This window comes from Pelodiscus sinensis, chromosome 3 (genome assembly GCF_049634645.1).
Source record: "Pelodiscus sinensis isolate JC-2024 chromosome 3, ASM4963464v1, whole genome shotgun sequence".
Classification (NCBI taxonomy): domain Eukaryota; kingdom Metazoa; phylum Chordata; order Testudines; family Trionychidae; genus Pelodiscus; species Pelodiscus sinensis.
In genome coordinates, this window is record NC_134713.1 from 97,434,361 (window position 1) to 97,454,987 (window position 20,627).

The 20,627-nt window shown below is 42.9% G+C and overlaps 1 protein-coding gene across 4 annotated transcripts in view; it reads right to left on the reverse strand.

Moving 5' to 3' along the window:
* The window catches only part of MAP7 (microtubule associated protein 7), a 193,142-nt gene that overhangs the window by 160,028 nt on the left and 12,487 nt on the right, over positions 1-20,627 (reverse strand). The window contains exon 1 of one of the 4 annotated variants that reach the window (XM_075924253.1): positions 13,110-13,750. The exons of 1 other annotated variant lie outside the window; for it this stretch is intronic. In XM_075924253.1, coding sequence (XP_075780368.1) covers positions 13,110-13,242 — 133 coding nt within the window. In that variant the 5' untranslated portion in view covers positions 13,243-13,750. Of the gene's footprint in view, positions 1-13,109; positions 13,751-20,627 lie in introns of those variants that run through there. 2 more of the 4 variants (XM_075924252.1, XM_075924254.1) reach the window with 2 other exon arrangements.

Genomic DNA, 20,627 nt, shown 5'->3' on the forward strand with positions numbered 1-20,627 from the left:
CCTGGCAACCCTATTCAACTACCCTGATAGGAATTTTATCTAACATACCCCTTGTTGCAATTTAAGTCCATTACTTCTTGTCCCATTCAGTGCATAAGGAGAATAATAAATGACCTCTCTTTTAATAACAGCCTTTATGTATTTGAAGACTGCTATCATGTCCCCTCTCAGCTTTCTCTTCTCCAAAGTAATCCAATCCAGTTTTTCAAATCTTCCCTCATAGATCATGTTTTTAGACCTTTAATCATTTTTTTTTGCTCTTCTCTGGACTTTCTCCAATTTGTCCACATCTTTCCCAGAACTGGACAAAATATTCCATTTGAGACTGTCAATGCTGAGTAGAGCAGAAGAATTACTTCTTGTGTCTCACTCACAACATTCCTGCTAATACAACCAGAATGATGTTCACTTTTCTTGCAAGAGTAATATAATGGTGACTCATTTGTAGCCCTCAGGTCCCTTTGTGTAGTACTCTTTCCTAGGCAACAATTTCCCATTTCGTGTGTGAGAAACTGATCGTTGCTTCCCAAATGGAGTACTTTGCATTTGTCCTCTCTGAACTGCAGCCTATTTACTTCAGACCATTTCTCATGTTTGTGAAGATCATTTTGAATTCAATCCTGTCTTGAAATGTGCTTGTGACCCTTCCCAGCTTGGTATCATCACAGACTATATATGAAGATACTGAATACAGATCAGGAAGATGTTGGCCTCTATTGTCAGGAAAGAGGAGGAAAATGGCCAGCTTGTTCAAGGATCTTAATACTTCTTAATGAACCACAGAAGGGCTATCATTGCACAGCTGCACTAAGAAACAGGAATGTGAATGGGTAACTGGCTAACCAGTTACCTGGTAAGCCTCACCCTCAATCTGGGAGCAGTCCCACGGGGCTGCTGGCTCCCAGCCCATTCTGCCTGTAGCATGGGAGGCTACTCCAGCGTGATTGTGGCAAGCAGGGAGAGTCCCCCTGCCTGTCCCCTTTTAATCAGTTAACCAGTTAAACTTAGAACAGTTAGTTAACCGCTTAACTAAACAAACAGAATTTTGCATCCCTACTATGAAAATCCCCAGGGACAGGGTTAGTAAAAAAGCAGATATATAGTGAAATTCTTGTCTTCACTGAGAACCCAAGGGACCAGGAACACGTCAGACTACATTTGTCCAAGAAACCTTGGATATTTTTAACCTGTCTGTTGAGTTTGCATAGAAGTCTTGGTCCTCAGTTTCACTTTTACTCAAAAGATCAACAGGGAAAATTTCATACTACAGATTTACTTGCTATTTAAACGATAGAATAAGTGGGTGAAAAATGGCCCTGCTACAAAAAGTAAATAATACATTGAGAAATAATTTCAGAAAAGACACAGTAGGCACTATAAGTTTCTTCTTCTAAAAGGACATGATGGCATAGTGTTAGACCATAGGTTCCCAAACTGAGGGGCATGCCCCCATGGGGGTGCGTGAAGAAATTCCAGGGGGACATGAGGCAACCCATCTCTCCCCCCTCGTCAATACCCCCCACTAAGAAAGAGCCCATCAGTGTGGGCTGGCTGGGGCAGACTTCAAAATGACCAACTTAAAAGGGCAATGCCTGCTCTGCTCTTAAAAGGGCAACCTTTCCCCCCCCCCCCCCAAGAGTACCAGCACCTTTTTTTATTAACACTGGTCCCAGGGATTAAAGGGGCTGCAACTGTTCTACGGGCCTGGACAGTTCCTTTTTTTGGGGGGGTCAACAAGTTTGCTGGTTTTTTGGGGGTGGGGGTGAGGGTTTCTCAAAAATCAAAAAGGGGACATGATGCCAAAAAATTTGGGAACCACTGTGTTTGAATCTGTGCTGCAAACCCACAGTCTGACATACCATTCTCTAGATGGTTACTGTTATTGCTATCCTTTTTTTAACCTAAAGTTGGCTGCTACCATGTGAATCCTCCCCTTTTTTACTATGCAATTCTGCCTGCAGCTAAACATACAGCAATCATGTAGTTAGCAGGGATGTTAGATAGCGTATAATTGAATAGCGCATCAAATTTTAGCAGTTACATGACTATTCAATGATCCCTGGGAGGCGGGGCTGGCAACCAGTGTGCTCCCAGTCCCATTCCCGGAGAGCCCCCTGCCACCTCGCACTGCTGCCTCTGTATCAGAGGCAGCAGGCGGGAATTGGTTCACTAAGGGAGTCAGTTTAAAAACTGGCTTCCCATGCAGACTGGTTCCACCTGCCACTCTGTTCTGCTGCCTCTAATACAGAGGCAGCAGAGTGGGGCAGCACCAGCCGCTGTTGGTTGGGGGGTCCCGAGCTCTTCACGGACAGATGCTGTTCCATGGAAGCATCCCCTGTCCATGGTGAACTTGGACTCCTACAGACAGGAGCTGCTGCCGTGGAGCAGCCTCTGTCCTGGGTGAGCCTGGGTCCACAGTGGACAGAGGCAGCTTCATGGCAGCCTTCCCTGCTCACCCTTCTTCTAAAAGGACATGATAGCATGGCCGTCTGCCCCCGCCCCTTGTACCAGCTCTTGCCTGCCCACCCCCGCGGCCTCTGTAGGAGGCAGCGGGAGGGGAGTAGTTGGGTCCATGGAGCTGGTACACATGGAAAGCTGGCTTAAAAGCCGCCTCCTCTCCTCTTCCCTCCCCCACACTGCTGCCTCTCTATTAGATAACTGGATAAACTCACATTTCCAAAAAACTTTCTGGCAAGCTTACCGTAGCAAAATTCAGAAGAAAAAGACAGTACCTGTAGCTTGCTCTGCTGAGTTACATCAGTGTGTATACAGTTCTGCTAGCAGTTCCACAATAAACCCTGCTTTTTCAGCCAGGTTACATTTAAATTGAAAAATATTCTTCCGAAACTTGGCAATGCAAAAATGCAGCCTACAAGCATGCTTAATATTTCTAAAGATGCTCTGAGTGTTCTAAAGGGGGAGAAGATAGAGACATTAGACGTTAGCTGATTAGATGCCACAATTTGAACAATCAGTACTTCACTGGCTAGCACACTGCTAGTGAACAGGCTGAGATATTAATCTGCACTCAAAAATTGTATGCACTACCCCAAACTTCGGTTGAGCTGCTCCTTCCCTCAACAGGCCATGGGGACTTTCAGTTGGCGGTATGTTTTTTAAATATTAATTACGTTTAACGCTAATCTTTATTTCATCAGACTAATATAAATGTCTGGTACTTTCTAAATAAGATGTAATCTAGATTGTTATGTAATCTATAGGCAGGTGTGTTAGACCAAGCTGGATGAGCAAGCATCTCAGAGAGGTGATTAAGAAAAAGCAGAAAGCATATAAGGAGTGGAAAATGGGAGGGATTAGTAAAGAAAGCTACCTTATTGAGGTTAGAGCATGTAGGGATAAAGTGAGAGAGGCTAAAAGTCAGGTAGAGTTGGACCTTGCAAAGGGAATTAAAACCTATAGTAAAAGGTTTTATAGCCATATAAATAGGAAAAAAAAAACAAAAAAAGAAGAAGTAGGACCACTAATTACTAAGGATGGAGTGGAGGTTAAGGATAATCTAGGAATGGCCCAATATTTGAACAAATACTTTGCTTCAGTCTTTAATGAGGCTAATGAAGAGCTTAGGGATAATGGTAAGTTAACAAATGGGACTAAAGATAAGGAGGTAGATATTACCATATCCGAGGTAAAAGCCAAACTTGAACAGCTTAATGGGAGTAAAGCAGGGGGCCCAGATAATCTTCATCCAAGAATATTAAAGGAACTGGCACATGAACTTGCAAGTCCATTAAGCAAAATTTTTAATAAATCTCTAAACTCGGGGTTGTACCATTTGATTGGAGAATTGCTAATAGTTCCGATTTTTAAGAAAGGGGAAAAAAAGCGACCCGGGTAACTATAGGCCTGTTAGTTTGACATCTGTAGTATGTAAGATCCTGGAAAAAATTTTGAAGGAGAAAGTAGTTAGAGACATTGAGGCTAATGGCAATTGGGACAAACTACAACATGGTTTTACAAAAGGTAGATCGTGCCAAACCAACCTGATCTCCTTTTTTGAGAAAGTAACAGATTTTTTAGATAAAGGAAATGCAGTGGATCTAATCTACCTAGACTTTAGTAAGGCATTTGATACAGTACCACATGGGGAATTATTGGTTAAATTGGAAAAGATAGGGATTAATATGAAAGTTGAGAGGTGGATAAGCAACTGGTTAAAGGGGAGACTACAGCGGGTCATATTGAAAGATGAACTGTCAGGTTGGAGGAAGGTTACTAGCGAAGTTCCTCAGGGATCAGTTTTGGGGCCAATTTTATTTAATCTTTTTATTGCTGATCTTGGCACCAAAAGTGGAAGTGTTCTAATAAAATTTGCAGATGACACAAAGTTGGGAGCTATTGCCAATTCAGAAAAGGATCGGGATATCATACAGGAAGATCTTGTAAATTGGAGTGATAGCAATAGGATGAAATTTAATAGTGAGAAGTGTAAGGTTATGCATTTAGGGATTAATAACAAGAATTTTAGTTATAAGCTGGGGACACATCAGTTGGAAGTAACGGAGGAGGAGAAGGACCTCGGAGTCCTGGCTGATTATAGAATGACTATGAGCCGCCATTGTGATATGGCCGTGAAAAAGGCTAATACGATCTTGGGATGTATTAGGCGAGGTATTTCCAGTAGGGATAAGGAGGTGTTAGTGCCATTATACAAGGCATTGGTGAGACCCCATTTGGAATACTGTGTGCAGTTCTGGTCTCACATGTATAAGAAGGATGAATTCAAACTGGAACAGGTACAAAGAAGGGCCACTAGGATGATCCGAGGAATGGAAAACCTGTCTTATGAAAGGGGACTCAAGGAGCTTGGCTTGTTTACTTTAACCAAAAGAAGGCTGAGGGCGGACATGATTGCACTTTTTAAATATATTAGAGGGATAAATACCAGGGAGGGAGAGGAATTATTTAAATTTAATACCACTGTGGACACAAGAACAAATGGATATAAGCTGGCTAGTAGGAAGTTTAGACTTGAAATTAGACGAAGGTTTCTAACCATTAGAGGAGTGAAGTTCTGGAACGGCCTTCCAAGGGAAGTAGTGGGGGCAAAAGATCTATCTGGTTTCAAGATTAAACTAGATGGGTTCATGAAGGGGATGGTTTGATGAGATAACAATCTTGGTAGCTAATTGACCATTCATTATCAGTGGGAAATAGGTCAATGGAGGGATGATAGGAGTTACTATAGAGAACTTTCTGGGTGTCTGGCTGATGAGTCTTGCCCACATGCTCAGGGTTTAGCTGATTGCCATATTTGGGGTCGGGAAGGAATTTTCCTCCAGGGTAGATTGGCAGAGGCCCTGGCGGTTTTTCGCCTTCCTCTGTAGCATGGGGTACAGATCACAGCTAGAGGATTCTCTGCATCTTGGGGTCTTCAAAGTATTTGAAGGCTTCAATATCTGAGATATAGGTGAGAGGATTATTCTAGGAGGGGTGGGTGAGATTTTGTGCCCTGCACTGTGCAGGGGGTCAGACTAGATGATCATAATGGTCCCTTCTGACCTTAAAGTCTATGAGTCTATAAGTGTGTCTGGTATTTTTGTTGAAGCCATCTGGCAACCCTAGGTGCAGAGAGGGGTCAGGGTGGGGCTGAGGATTAGGGTAAGGGAGTGCAGGCTCTCGTGTGGCAGTAGATGTGCAGTTTGGGGTGCACCAAAGGCACTGGACTGGGGAGGAGGCGACCAGCATGTCAAGCTCTTAGGCAGAGGTCAGTGGGCCCCTGTCTGCTGGTGCCCCCCCGCAGTTCCCAGCCAATGGGACATATAGAGCTGGTGCTTGCAGGGGAAGGCAGCTCCTGGAGCTTCCCTGGCACCTGTGCCCAGGAACTGGACATGCTGGCTGCTTCCGGGAGCTGTGCAAAGCCAGGGAAGACAGGGAGCGTGCTTTAGCTCTACTGACTGCACTTTTAATGGACCGGTCAGCAATGCTGACCAGAGCTGCCCGAGTCCCTTTTTGACCAAGTGTTCCACTCAAAACCCAGACCCCAGGCACCCTAGCATACACATACACAGAGGACCAAAAAACACACTGAAATTAAGCGTTAGACCATTGTCAAAATGTAACAACTTACAGAAATTCCTCCCTTTCCCTAACGCCTGCCGAGAAGTTATACTAAAAGCAGAAGCAGCTGTATCAACGGAAATCTCTCTGACCTCTCCAGATGAATAAAGCCTGCAGCTGAAACACAAACATTACATAGCAATGTTACCATCTAGGCACCAGATGCAGAATCTTTCTGTGATCATCAGAGACATCGCTGCCACGCGTCAAAGGGGAAAAAATGACCCTTTTCTTGTTTTGTTTTCAAGACAACTGAGACACTCAGTGTTGTTATTTAGAGACCTAACACACTTTTGACTGGCCTTGGAATGAGCAGCTCTACTCACTCAGCAGATTAATAGGTACCATCCCTTAATAGTTTTATATCACCCAGAGGTGAAGAAGGTTTTTATTGATAGTTTAATGGAGATGTATTTTCCTTTATTTACCATAGCATTTCAAAATTACTTATTCCGATTTATGGCACAAGCCCATTGACGCACTTCTAGCATGAACACATGTGCCAGACATATAGATGTAACTTTGTAGGTATTTTCAACAGTACCAGTTTCAAAAGGCAATCTCACACTAGCTACGGCACTCAAACTGTTGTTAGTTCTGACACTTTGTTTTGTTCAAATAATTTATTTAATTAGAAACAATTCGTGAAAAGGTCAGGAATGTATACAGCCACTCCCCGACTTATGAACACACCGACTTACGACCATCCATACTTACGACCAACCTCTCATTAACCCAATTATAATATTTTCAAGTTGAGAACCATGTACGTCAAATTTTTCGAACAGCGCTGGCAGAGCGTTTAAGGGTATTTCCGACTTACGACCAAATCGAGTTATAATCAGGTGTTCGGAATGTAACCCGTTTGTAAGTCAGGGACTGCCTGTACTGTGTAAAGTGGAGGAAGAGAGAACATGAACAGGTAAATGGGGATAAGTGTGTGGCTTTCTAGTCATACCCGTACAAGTGGAGTTGTCAAGCATCTGTTTTTTGACCACAATGCCTGGTCAAAAAGGGACTGTGGTGGTTCTGGTCAGCATAGCAGACCCGGCTATTAAAAGTCTGGTTGGCTGCCAACTTTGTGTAGCTCCAGCAAGTGGCACTTAGGGGCAAGGATCACTAGGGGGGAGGGGAGGGTTTCCAAATACAGTTCAGCAGCTGTCATTGGGTGGGAACCACATCCAATGAGAACTCTGGGAGTGGCACCTACAGTCAGCAGCTCACAGAGTACTGCGGCCACCCCTGCACCTAGGAGGCAGAGGATCATACCAGCCACTTCCAGGAGCCACCTGAGGCAAGTTACACCCAGAGCCTGTACTCTTCACCCTCTCCCACACCCCAACCCCCTCCCACACTGAGTCCCTAGCATCACTGCTGAGCTCAGAGCCCCCTCCTTCACCCCAAGCCCCACACCAAAGCCTGCACCCCCTCTAATACCTCAATCCTGTGCCACAGTCCAGTGAAAAATCAGCAAATGTGGGGGAGGCAGGGAGGATGGAGAGAGGGTGGGTCCTTAGGAGAAAGAGAGGGGCAGGGCCTGAGGGGTGGGCTGTGCCTGGCAAGGGTGTTCAGTTTCTTGCAGTTGGAAAGTTGGTAACCCTATATACAAGACACGCAGAAACTTGATGGGTTAGGGAGATTATAAAACTATAAATGAATTGTTCTGTGCTTACTTTATCTGGCTTCTTTGCAGATACAGCCTAAACTGCAATCCTGGAGAGCCAATTGATAATCAGCACAAAACAACTTGATTACAAAAACTTCTATAAGCCCTTCAAATCTGTACATACTTTTGAAAGAGAGTTTCTGTCCGGGGGGTTTCAATATGCTGAGCAGCTTTCCTTTTCTTAGCCATTAATAAGTAAACAAAGCAAGGAATTCACCCAACTTCAGAGAGGTGCACTATTATTTGTATTTGGGCAGTGCCTAGGAGTTCAAGTCAGGGAGCAGGACTCCATTGTGCAAACTACTGTAAAAGCACAAAGACAGTCCCTGCCCCTAAAAGCCTATGATCTCAGGCCTTGCATACACTTGTGCAAGCCTCTGCCAGCAAGATATTACACTGCTAAAAACAGCAGTGTAGATGTGGGAAGCATTGCTTGAGGCACAGAGAGCTGTGTAATGTACATAGGATTCAGGTGCACCTCTACTCAACACCCCTACACATAGCCTCACCATCTACAATGCTCTTTATACCTGTGGTAGCTGGATACACAGTGTCAGTACTTCACACATTGCTGCAAGTATACACAATATGCCTAGGGTTCCAAGATGGTTTCACAAAAAACAACAGTCCCCGCCCCCCCAAAGCCAGAAAAAATTTATGTTGAGCAAAATAAAAAAGGGGGGGAGGGTCAGAGCCAAAATGCAGTCACAGCCCCTTTAATTCCCACTCTTCCCCTCCCTCTGCCCCAGCCAGCACGAGCTGCGCCACGTGTCCCACGCGGCCTTCCATTGGGCGCCTAAGCTGGGCCTCAGGAAAAACAGAAAACAAACATTTAAAATGCCTGGTATTTTCGGAATTTTTTTTAACCGGATGGAAGACAGAAATACTGGGCTGTCCGGTTCAATACCGGACACCTGGCAACCCTAATTATATGTCTGATACAAATGCCACACAACACACATTTCCACAAGTCTGGTTTAGAAGTATGGATTCCCGGATTAAGCAAACTTCCAAAAACTCTAGCTGTATGGATGCTGAGCTCACTACATATGAGCTCACTTCAATGTTTCAGAAATACAAAATAAAGTTGCACAATTCTGATGATCCCAGGACTTCATTCTAAAGTGAATCCAGACATTGACAATCAGCTCTTCCAACAAAAATACTGTTTTTGAAATAAAATTAACATGACTGTTGTAGCATAAAACCCTTTTGTTCTATCCCAAGAAATGGCTATGCAATTTGTGAAGTTAAGTAATAAATTAAAAACCAGGTCAAAAGAGATACTTCAGGAGGCATATAGGACTCATCTTGCCTAATGTTCACCATTTTCTAAGGCTACTTAGCAGAAAGAAGAAACAATGGTTCCAATTTAAGATGTGTGGTGATCCCAATGGGAAGCGGACATCAATTCAAGTTCAGACTATAACTTTGAAATAAATAGTGCCTCAGATTTATCACCTGGGAAACTCCTAGCTAATTAGCTAGCTTCACAAAACCTGGATACCAGGGCCACTACAACAAAACGATTGTTAAAAACTTTTCTTTCAGATATAGTATTTAAGTACAGACTTCTCTTTAAAAATGAATACATTCAAAAGTCTCAGGGGGTAGATGTGTTAGTCTGTAACTAGTCCTGTGGCTTAGAAACGAACAAATATATATGTCTATACTACCATGAGCTTTCGTGGGCAAAACCCATTTCTTCAGATGAGATGATCTAGAATTTGCTTTATATTGCTTTTGTGTACATTTTATTTCAAAGTGAAAATTCAGAGTTTAAAATAAAAATTACTTCCCCATTAGACATGCATTTGAGTTCACTTGTGTTTTGGTTTTTATATCTTACTACAACTAGGTGTGTTTTAACTAATAGCCTGGATACAAATACAGAAAACTTCAGACAAAAGAAACAGTCAAAGTCCATCAGAAAAAAAGGAAAAAGAAAGAAGGGAAAGCTGTGTCTGAATGGTTCTGGGGTGATACTCATACTTCCTGACATGAGACTCTCCTGTGAAAAACACAACATTCAGGGCTTCCAAGGAGCATATTATAAAGAGCTGGATCATTAACTAGTCATTAAGAACATCAACAACAAGTAGATTAAAGAAAGGGGAGGTGACTGGCAAAAAATTGCAGAAGATTATCCAGCCAAGGTTATTACAGTCTTCAGAAACACAGAACATACCACACACAGGAAATCATCAATGAGGGACCAGGGGACATACCTTTGCTCGCCCTTCTAACCAGCAGTTAGCTATCTGACAGGATGAGAAGGGCAGAGAAAAATAGTAGCCAACACCAGTCACCCAGCAGTCAATCACTGCCACCTTCTCTTTTTCCTAAAAAAGAGATTCCTACATTTATTTCTAGAGGAGGGCATTAAAGGGTAAAATTAAAAAAAAAAGAGAGATTCAGATTAAATGCAATATAAGAGCAGAAACATTGAACTGGATGGACCGTTGCATGTTTCCAGCATACCTTTGATTTTAAAAAATGCATGCAAACCATTTTCAATGTGACTGTTTGCTCTGAAAGAGCAAACTCAAGATCTCTCAGACCTCTTCTCAAATTACAATAAGGACAGACACTCAAGGACACGAGTGAAAGGAAATACAGTAGTTACCTTTGAAGTCAACCCATTGAAAGCCTCATATTCTAAATAAATCCAAATATTATTGGAGTCCTGCCCAGTACACAAAAGTATTTTAAAAATATACTACAAAACCCATTGTTTACCCTGCTGAGTTTTTAAACATATTACTTTCTAAAAAAAACCAGGTCCATGGGAGTGACCTCCTGGGCTGGGAAGTACAGTACAGGAGATCTCCATCCCAGATCACAGAAATTAGAGATAGAAAGAACCTATTAGATTATTTTGCACATCTCACATTAAGACAAGTGTGGGGAACCTTTTTTGGGTTGGGGTCACTGACCCACTGAAAAAAAAAAATCAGTTGGGGGCTGCACACAAGTAAGAAACAAAAAAACCCATCCCTCACCAGTGTGAGCTCCCCAATAGTGGGAGGGGGAAGCCCCAAGCCTCAGGGGCCAGATCCATACAAGCCAGGGGCTGTATCTAGTCCCCGAGCCTTAGGTTTCCCACTCCTGCATTAAGATGATGATACTAACCTACTATGTTTTGGAAAAGCATCTCAGCAGCTGCACAGCAAGCTGAGCATATAGTTGATGAAACAGAGAGAGAACTGGGATTAAGCTGCACTCAGAGAATGGTGCCAGAGAATTAACGGGCAACAGAAAATTGAAAGAAGTCACACCTGGACTGATCAAGTGCCTTTTGCCTCTGCTTCAGTGAGCACAGAACCACTTTGACACAGCCTTGTGTGGTACCAGGCAGGTGAAGAGAATGTTCAGACACCAACTCCTCCCTCTCCCAAACACAAGAGTTATAAACTCCTGTAGAAACGGGAAAAGCCATTTCATGTCTTCAGAGAAACAATTAGAAAGAGCTACTCTTTCAAAATATTTTTAACAATCTCTGATATATCATGCACCATTTACCAATGCATCTGAACAAATTCACAGGTAACTTGCCAAAACTGCAGCAGGATCACATGTTCTTGTCTGTTTCTCTCCTCTCCCCCCACAATTGTTTACATTTTACTTAACTCAGAACTGGGATATAATAGACCCCACTTTAGATGGAGACTCCAATAGGGTTTTTACTCCAGCAAGTTGGGAAGTGGGAACTTTCCTATTGCAATATCCTTCTGCCCCACTCGACTGGCTGATACAAAACGACACAGGTATGAAAGGAGCACTTTTCCACCCCACTCAGAGAAATAACAAAGGAGAGGGAGGATAAGAGGAGAATGAGAAAGCAAAAGAAGGGGAAAATGAAAAAAAAGTACCAATCCTGAACCCATCCAAAAAAGGGTATAGAATTAAATTGTATATAAATGCTTTATCTCCCAACACACTTCTCCCCCAACACAAACAAGATGACAAGAACCTGTAGCTTGAAAAACTGGAAAGTGCTATTCAAACACACCAAACCAACAGGGAAGCAGTTATACAGAGCCTTGTGTCCTATTGCTTCTGAAACTCTCCCAATGGGTATAAGACATAACTGGCTTCTTAAAGTACTAAAAAGTTTTCCTCTCTGGAATATATATGGGTTTGTACAAACAGTAGAGCAAGTAGCTATATACATAAGGCCTTGACAGCTGTGCTAGCATTGATTACTGTAGTTGAAGCTCAGATCTGTGTGAGGTCTTTATATTTTTTCTTGAAGAAGGTAAACTAGAATACAAAGGAGTTAAAAACATGGGACTTTTAAAAAAGCCAGATAGCTATTCATTCAAAAACAAGAAAATAATTGTCAGCCCCAAACAAGGTAACCTATTCTGATATTTAAATATTTGCCTGTGAGGCTCTCCTTTTCAAAACCTGATACCCTCAAGTTACAGGTGACTGATATTTATCAAGCAAGATTTGTTTGGTAACAAAGAAAGCAAACCCAAAACAAAACAAACTCCGGCTCCTAATTGTTTTGTTTCCTGAATAAGAGAAAAGGAAGTTTCATGTATTGAGGGAATCCCTTGAGCAGGCAGAGAGAATTAGAATAGTGACAGCACAAATTTAAAATTCCAGTTTGATTCAAAGACGCAGGATTGTAGTCATACCAAGAGAATTTAAACCTTAGGAGTCCTGGCTGACGATATTACATTATGCGGGATACGTTTGATAGATCTCTATTACAATCAACTACTGTACTATTAAAAAAAAAACCCACCAAGGACTTTGTTCTCACCAATTTAGCTTGATGGGAAGCGTCACATTTTTGCTCATAGACTAATCAAAGTTACAGTATTCAAAAAAATTTTTCTGCCCTCTGTCATCAGGCATTCCATATCCTGTACAAAAACTAGGCTGCCTTCCACATCGGCTGCTGTAGCTTCACTCATTCTGCAAACCTACAACAAACTATTTTTAAAAGACATTCACCTCATCAGAATATGAACACCGGGGGGGGGGGGGGGGGGAGAAGGGTGGAGAGAATCTAGGAGTCTTTATAGGGAAGGTACAATGCAATTCATGGTACACCTTTATAATGAAACTCTAATCTCTAGCTGATAATGGGATTAGTAATAACTTTGTTAAAAAGTCACGTTTTTGGTAAATAAGATTTTAAAACAGAAGTAGCAATTAAATTAATAGGTCAGTAATCCAGTTCACTGAAAATATATCTACCATTTAGAGTGTGCAAAAATGAATATAGTATGAAAACATCCATTGAAAAACTGCACCAATAGGGCACAATTACTAGCTGTACTGCATGCCGTCAGGAGTAGAATGTACTGTATGCTACGCAGTATGTACTACAGAGAACACTAAGATATACCTTTCAGTCTTTTGAAATTCCCATTCTTCTGCTGCTCATCTTCTTCATTAATGGTGAATAAACCAGGAGGATTTGTCCTTGTATTTGTCTTCTTCAATCTCTCTTGTCGGATAACAGTAGCTGCACCAGGCATATTGCTGCTACTGATTACTATATATATATATTTAAGAAACTGCAGTGCCTGTGTAGCAGCTAGCTGCAGACCTGCCTTCTCATTTGAGCACTTGTAATAGATCCCCTATGGGTAAGCAGTAGGCAAAGAGCTGACAAATACCAACATCCACTTGGCAGCTGAGAGGCTACAGTTTCATCCACCTTCAAGAAAAGCCCTAATTAAAGGCACATTGGTTTGGATGCCTCTCTTCGCTGTTTTAACCTGTTCAATCAGATCCCAGCCCACAGCTTCCCGGTTCTGCAGCAGCACCTCTTCCCCAAGCTTCTTCCAGCTACAGCACACTAAAATATTCAGCACGCAACACAGGAGGAAAAAATACGATACGCCACCGTTAACAGTTGCCCTGACAACAGTGACATATCCTAATCAAAGGAAGTCTATGAATGTTGTCTCCTCGGCTGCAGAAAGCAGCCTGCCGAATGCTTGCTCCTGCATACTTAGAGCAAAGGGTTACAACGTAAAGAGCTCTAACCACCTAGTCCACTGGGCTGCTCCTTCTCTCTGCGCAGGGCGGTAGGAGGATGGAGTTCTGCTTGCACAAGCAGATGAGTATTGAGCGACAAGAAACCTAAAAGGCTGCAGGCATGAGCCTGCATTTTGCCAGCTTGCTTCTGTTTATTAAAGTTTACAGTCTTCAGCTTAACCAAAACCGAAACATGAGTTTTTCATGTAACACTTTCACAAGCATTACATACCTTTTGCAGTTGCAATAAGAGAACATACACCCAGGATTACTGCCAAGTGTTGAGTGATTTATGCCTGGAAAACGTAAACAACCGTACATTTTTTATACTGATCATCTGAACAAAGCCAAGTTGAATGTGCAGTGAACATTCAGTATTGCAATGTCAGTTTTAAGTAAAGAGGCCATTAATGAACAACAATCACTTGTGCAGAAAGGCTAAATTGCAATCCATTATAACCAGCAATGTTTCCCCCATCATGATGGCCAAGTTTAACATAGTGGTTCTGGATTCTCATTCACCTTCTCCAACAGAGGACCTGCCCACACTTTCGCAATCTTCTCATTTTTTTAAAACTATTTTTGCAAAGCCCTGAATGGCTGGTTTTGCAAGTAAGCTTAGCCTTCTTCAACACTTGCACCATTTCTCAACCTCAAGCTAAGAGCACAGTTGGCACATCAAATACTATTAATTTTTTAAATTTCTACAAAACCCTAAAAATGGTTTGTACTCTCAGAAGTTGCTAAGTGTTCTTCTATGTCCACATTTCAGAATCGGAGATTTCATACACCTAGCCTACAATGTTCTCTCTCACCTTTCTTCCTGTGTCATCTACATGTAGATGGCAAATTCACTATAGTATATATGCCATCAGACAATATAGTAGCAATATGGGGCTCATACTGCCAGTGCAGATGATATGGAGTTATGCAGATGAAAGGGTGTCATCTATAGTATTGGGGGGGAGGGAGGTTGAGGAAATGGGGCAGAGTTAAGATTAGCCACATTACCTTCAAACAGCATATCCAAACTGGTTACCTGGAAATAGCACTGTCATATTGCCTGCCATTCTCTGAGGATAGGACATTAGGAGGTCAGGAAGAGGTGACAGCCCTGTTCTCGCAACACATTAGCCATGTCATTTAATTGGGAAAAACTGTGCAATGAGGAAGCACAGCATAGCCACAAAGCCTTCATGCTCTGTATCTGAGCAAGAGAAAAAGGAACCCAAGAAAACCGTAAGATATTCTAAGCACAGGTTCTGAGCCAGGTCTACTAGCTCTCTTGCCCGATCCCTTTATTTCCTCTTCACCAGGCTCTTGTTCTTGGCAATATCCTAGCTTATCTGAGCATACCATGGAAGTTATTACTAAACAGTTGTCATCAGTCTATATGGCAGAAGGTGCTTTGTATTGAAAGACGTTGGCCAAAACAAAGATTTAAAAAAAAAATCCACTTTGATACAAGTTATTCCTTCCTCAGCAATTTGTCTCCTAATATTTATTCAGGCTGCTACTTTGTATTGGAAAAAAAATAAACTGGAACTAAGCTTCAGTTGTTGAAATCCTGTCCATGTACATGCATGCCACACCAAAGATGTGTGTAATTGCAGGTACACACCCACATATATTAGAATGGGTTTAACCTCTTGTGTACCATTCACAGTTTTCAAAGATAGCAAGGCTCTGCTTCCAAAAGAATAGAAGAATTTAAAGTGTGTATGAAAAATGCTTCTCTTATATGACTGGCTGATGATAATTCACTTCCTTTCATGTTTATGTATATGTATTTCAAGAAAAATAAGCTCCTGTTCTTTTTAACCATTCCATTTTGTAGATATTTTTAAGGCAAATGTCCAATAGCCACCTACAATACCTGATCTATTTATTTAAATCGTTAATTTAAAACTGCAAAAAACTTTGTTGGGAGTGTCAACAAATACACCAGTGGCTGAATGACTCTCATAGACATCAGTACAATTTCATTCTTACATGTGGTCCCACTCTCTAATCCCACCCCCCTCCAGTCAGGACTGGATCCTCCTGATAACACTGTAAAATATTCTCATCAAATAAAATAAAGTACTGCAATTGCTTAAAAACAGACCATTTAATAAAATGGATTTGGCTCCTTTAAAATGGTAATATTTACTGAGACTCCCTAACAAGTAAGTCCAGAAGATTTTAGCCCTAACATGCCTGAGTATATGGAGGCTTCTTCATGGATTCTGGGCTGAAAGCAATGCCTACTCATGAAAAAGTATGGATAATTTAGCAAACTTACTTTCAGTTGTTTAAAAAATACTATGCCCGTGGGATCTGGCAATTCCCTACCAATCTTGCCTGATTGTGACTAGCGAGTAAAATAAAGAATACAGGACAAAGTTATGCTAGGAGATGTAAATTCTTAGATACTCAGAATGTTAATTGCTGTGTAATAAAACTCTGTAAATCTGGGCTCAAAACCTTGGTTTATAAATTTGTACTGGTTTGGAACTGGACATCTAACACCCAATCCTGCAGTCAACTATTCATGTGCTTACCTTTACACATGAGTGATCTGATTGATTTCAATGGCACTAGTCCCATGCTTCAAGTTAAGCTTGAGTGTGACTTAATTGCAAGATAGGGATCTAAATCAACAGCAGACAATATAAATATTTTCTCCAAATAATTGCTTAAGCCATGTTTAGGTAATATATTATAAAATAAGAGAGATGGATAGTAATGGTACAACAAATGTTGTAATCATACTGCATATATTTGAAAAATTGATTCATATTTTTATTAGTAATATTCAAAAGCAATGAAATACTACACAAGTAGTTTGCAGAAATATGAAAGACTTGTATTGAGATAAAATGCTTGATGGAATAAAAAAATCCACATCCCTGTCTCCTTTCCTACACAGAACTAGATTTTAATACACACGAGATAGCGATTAAACCATGAGCTTACAAAAGAAGTCATGCTAACCATGAATCACTAAAAATCTTCACAAACTATGGCTCTACTCCAGCATGAGGATCTGCTCACCTGGAACCTATAGCTGTTCTTCTCTAGGACAAGAGGTGTGTTACTACCATTTGAGAGTCAAAATGCCGGAACTTGTGGGAAACCCTCGTGAAAAGGCAGCAGTTTGTAGCATGCACATGAATTAGTTAAGTAATCCCTTGGCTCCTCCAGAGTGTAACTCAGTGGTTCTCAACATTTCCAGACTAACATATCCCTTTCAGAGTTTGATTTCTCTTGCATACCCTCAAGTTTCACCTCACTTAAAATCAGCTTACAAAATCAGACCTAAAAAAAACAAAAAAAAAGTCTCTCAGCTTATTTATTAGGGATGTTAGATACCGTGTAATCGAATAGTTGTGTAACTTAGTAATGTGACTATTTGATAGTCCCCAGGGAGGGTCCAGCAACCAGTGCGCTCCCAGCCCCACTTCCAGGGAGCCTCCCAACACCCCTGTGCAGATTGGAGGGGCTCAGACTCTCCCCCATCCCCCCCAGATAGGGGCTGCTTCCATAGATCAGCCTCTGTCCATGGTGGGCCCAGGCTCACCGCAGACAGAGACTGCTCTGTGGGATACTGGTGCAGCCTCTGTCCGCGGGGAGCTCGGACCCTCTCCCAGGGACAGAAGATACTTTGAAGCAGCCTCCTGTACCGCCGCCGCCCTCCTCCTCCCCTCCCCCCGCCTGCACTGCTTGGGGAGGGGGGGCAGGCGGCACCACAGACCTGGTGCTGGGGGGGAACCAGCTTTTAAGCCAGCTACCCCCGGCACCTGCCTGCCCCACATCGCTGTCTCTGTAGGAGGCGACAAGTGTGGGGGGCAGGTGGGTCCATGGAGCCAGCACGTGCGAGGAGACTGCTTGAAAGCTGTTTCCTGCAAGTATCAGCTCTAGCATGCACCCTGCAACTCTCACCTTCCACGCTACTGGAGCGGGTGCGAGAGGGGAGTGCGTATAGACGACAAGAGTTGACTACAAGTTGATCCCTAATATTAATATTGAAAAACAGCTGAATTGTTCAGTTTTACTACAGAAATATAAAATAAACTGGAACATAAATATTGTACTTACATTTCAGTGTATAACAGAAAGTAGAATAAACAAGCCACTGTATGAAATTTTAATTTGTATTGAAACTGTGCTTTCGATGGTGCTTTTTATGTAGCCTGTTGTAAAACTAGGAGACTATCTAGATGAGTTGATGTATCTACAGGAGGACCTCTGCCTTCTCCCATGTGTTACCTATTACATGGTAAGAACTTTTCTCCCCCTAGTGAAGGTGCACCCTTCCACTTCAAGAGAATCCCACAACTGGAATTACTCTAGCTGTACACAAAGTGCCTGCAGGATTGTGCCTTCTCTAAAGAAAGCTGCCATACACCATCATTATAGCGCATTTGACAAGTGCCACTGCATATCAGTCTAATGCTCCTGTGGGAATAAACGTTGTTTCTTAAAGGAATTATATTCGTGTAAAGAGAAAATATTGATCCAATAGCACTTTGAAGACTAACTGAAGCATGTGTGTGTTTAACATTGAAAGTTCCTCCCATGAATGTCAGCTTGGTCTTCAAGTAATCAAAACAAAAGAACACAAGATCACGAAACATTAGAATTTAAGTATAACAGAATAAAAGTACTAGGCAAGAGGTAAAAGGGGGCACATTACTTGTAATGACTTTCTGGTACAATCAATGGAAGAAGTCTGAAGACTACTGGAAGAGAGCTGAGTCATAAACATGGGCAAATTCACATAGACACCCCTGCTCACCCGTTCAGCAACAACCCTGTTAGAAGATCATCCCAGGCACAGCTGCCTTTTTTTTTTTTTTTTAAAAGATCTATTTCACATCTGTCATCTCTGGTGAGCATCTTTTCTTGTATCAATTGCAAAGGATGAAATCAATTAAAGTACTGCTTTTAAAAAAAATACAGTAGTCAGTCAAAGATTACAAACCTTCCCTTTCCCTGCAGGGACTAATTTTAAATCATCATCAAACTCAAGGCAGGACTGTCAGTCAGTGCAGAACACACAGAAAACAAGATTATATTGTCTACCTACACAGATAATACTGGAATCTATATCCTATCATCTAGTGTATCACTGGAAATTCCCAGGTTTTGGGCTTCTCTTTACTCCCACACCTACCCAATAAAGACACCCTACAAAGGAAAATTTGTAGCGTTGACTATCCAATAAGCATTTGCTTATCACATTGTGTCTCAAACTGTGCTCCAGGGGCTCTGCGAGGTTGACAAACTGGAAACATCGATAGGCAGGGCTCAACAAATAGTGTAATCTACTCGCCCCAGGTGAATAGATTACACCCTAAAAGAGCTGGCGCAGGGCGATCTGTTCATGCACAGAGCGCAGAACTGCGCAACAGGCGAGCGGGGCTCGCCGCCGCTTGGCGAGCCCTGTCAATAGGTCCAACACATACAATCAGTGGACCGCTGGGGCTCTGCATACATTTTTACGCGCGTAAAGGGCTCCCTCACCCCGGACAGACAGTTCTCAGGGTTCTCCGCTTGCTTGTCTACCTCGATGAGGGACAGCAAAACATTCCTTTCTTGGAGTACCCTGAGAGCCCGCACTCGGGACACCACAGCAGTCGGCCACATGGAGCCAGAGCTGCCTCTGGGCACACCGGTGTCTCTCATGGGGTCATTGCTGTAACCTTCCATCCGGTGGGGGTCCATCAGGGGGCTGTCAGGATCCAGGAGGCCCTGAAGGAGAGCGTCCACCCTGAGAAGCCCTCAGAGCCTCAGGGTCCTCCCCACCGGGGGCTCGTGACCCATTCCTCCCTCACGTCCTCCCACTTACCCCTCCCTAGCCCCCTTCCTGATGTCAAATAAGAGATACGTATGTTCAAAAATAGAAACTGGGTTTATTGAACAAAACTGGGGGGGGGGGGAGATGAACCTCTGGGGAGACTGGGAAAAGGAGGTGGGAGAGGGGAAGAGAGAGGGTGGAAGAGGGGAGGGGAAAACCTGGGAGGAGGGAGCTGGAAGGGGGAAGCAAGGGGAAGAAGGAGGAGGAGGGGAAGCTCAGGGTTGGGGGTCTCGCCGGACCAACCTTTCATGCTAACCTGCTCCTGGGTTCACATGTGGCCTTTGGTGGCCAGGCTGGCAGCTATCCTGCCATAGACGGCCGCATTCCTCAGTCTAGTGCAGAGATCATGGACATTGGAGGCATCCCCCCAAACCTGGATAAGGTCCATGATCTCCACCCTGGACCAGGAAGGTGCCCACCTTCTCCAGCCCCTGTCAAGTTCCTGGGAGCTGGCAGACTGCTTCTGGGGAGTGGTGGAGGGCTGGCTGGCAGTGGCTTGCTGGCTCATGTTTTGGGGCCACTGGGTTAGGGGCCCCGCTGGCCACTGCTGGCTCTGGGCTGGCAGGCTTGGAGCTGGCACAGGCACTGTGGCCAAGATCTACCCCTTTAATGTCTCCGGGCTGGGGGAGAGGAGAGTAAGTTTTCCCGGTTGTGCCCAGAGTGGCCACCAGGGCTCCCTGGGAAGGGCTGGAGGCCCCCTATTTCGAATTAAGTGTCTACACAGCACTTAATTCGAAATAGCTATTTCAATTTTGGTATTACTCCTCGTGGAATGAGGTTTACCAAATTCGAAATAAGGGCTCCACTATTTTGAATTTATTTTGAAATAGCGGTTTGCCTGTGTAGATGCTATTAAAGTTAATTTTAAATAACTGCTGTTATTTCGAATTAACTTTGTAGTGAAGACATACCCTAATTTAGCTACAGCTACTCAAGAGAGATGTTGGAGTCACTGTGGATAGTTCTCTGAAAATATCCACTCAATGTGCAGTGGCACTCAAAAAAGCAAATAGAATGTTAAAATCATTTAAAAAGGAA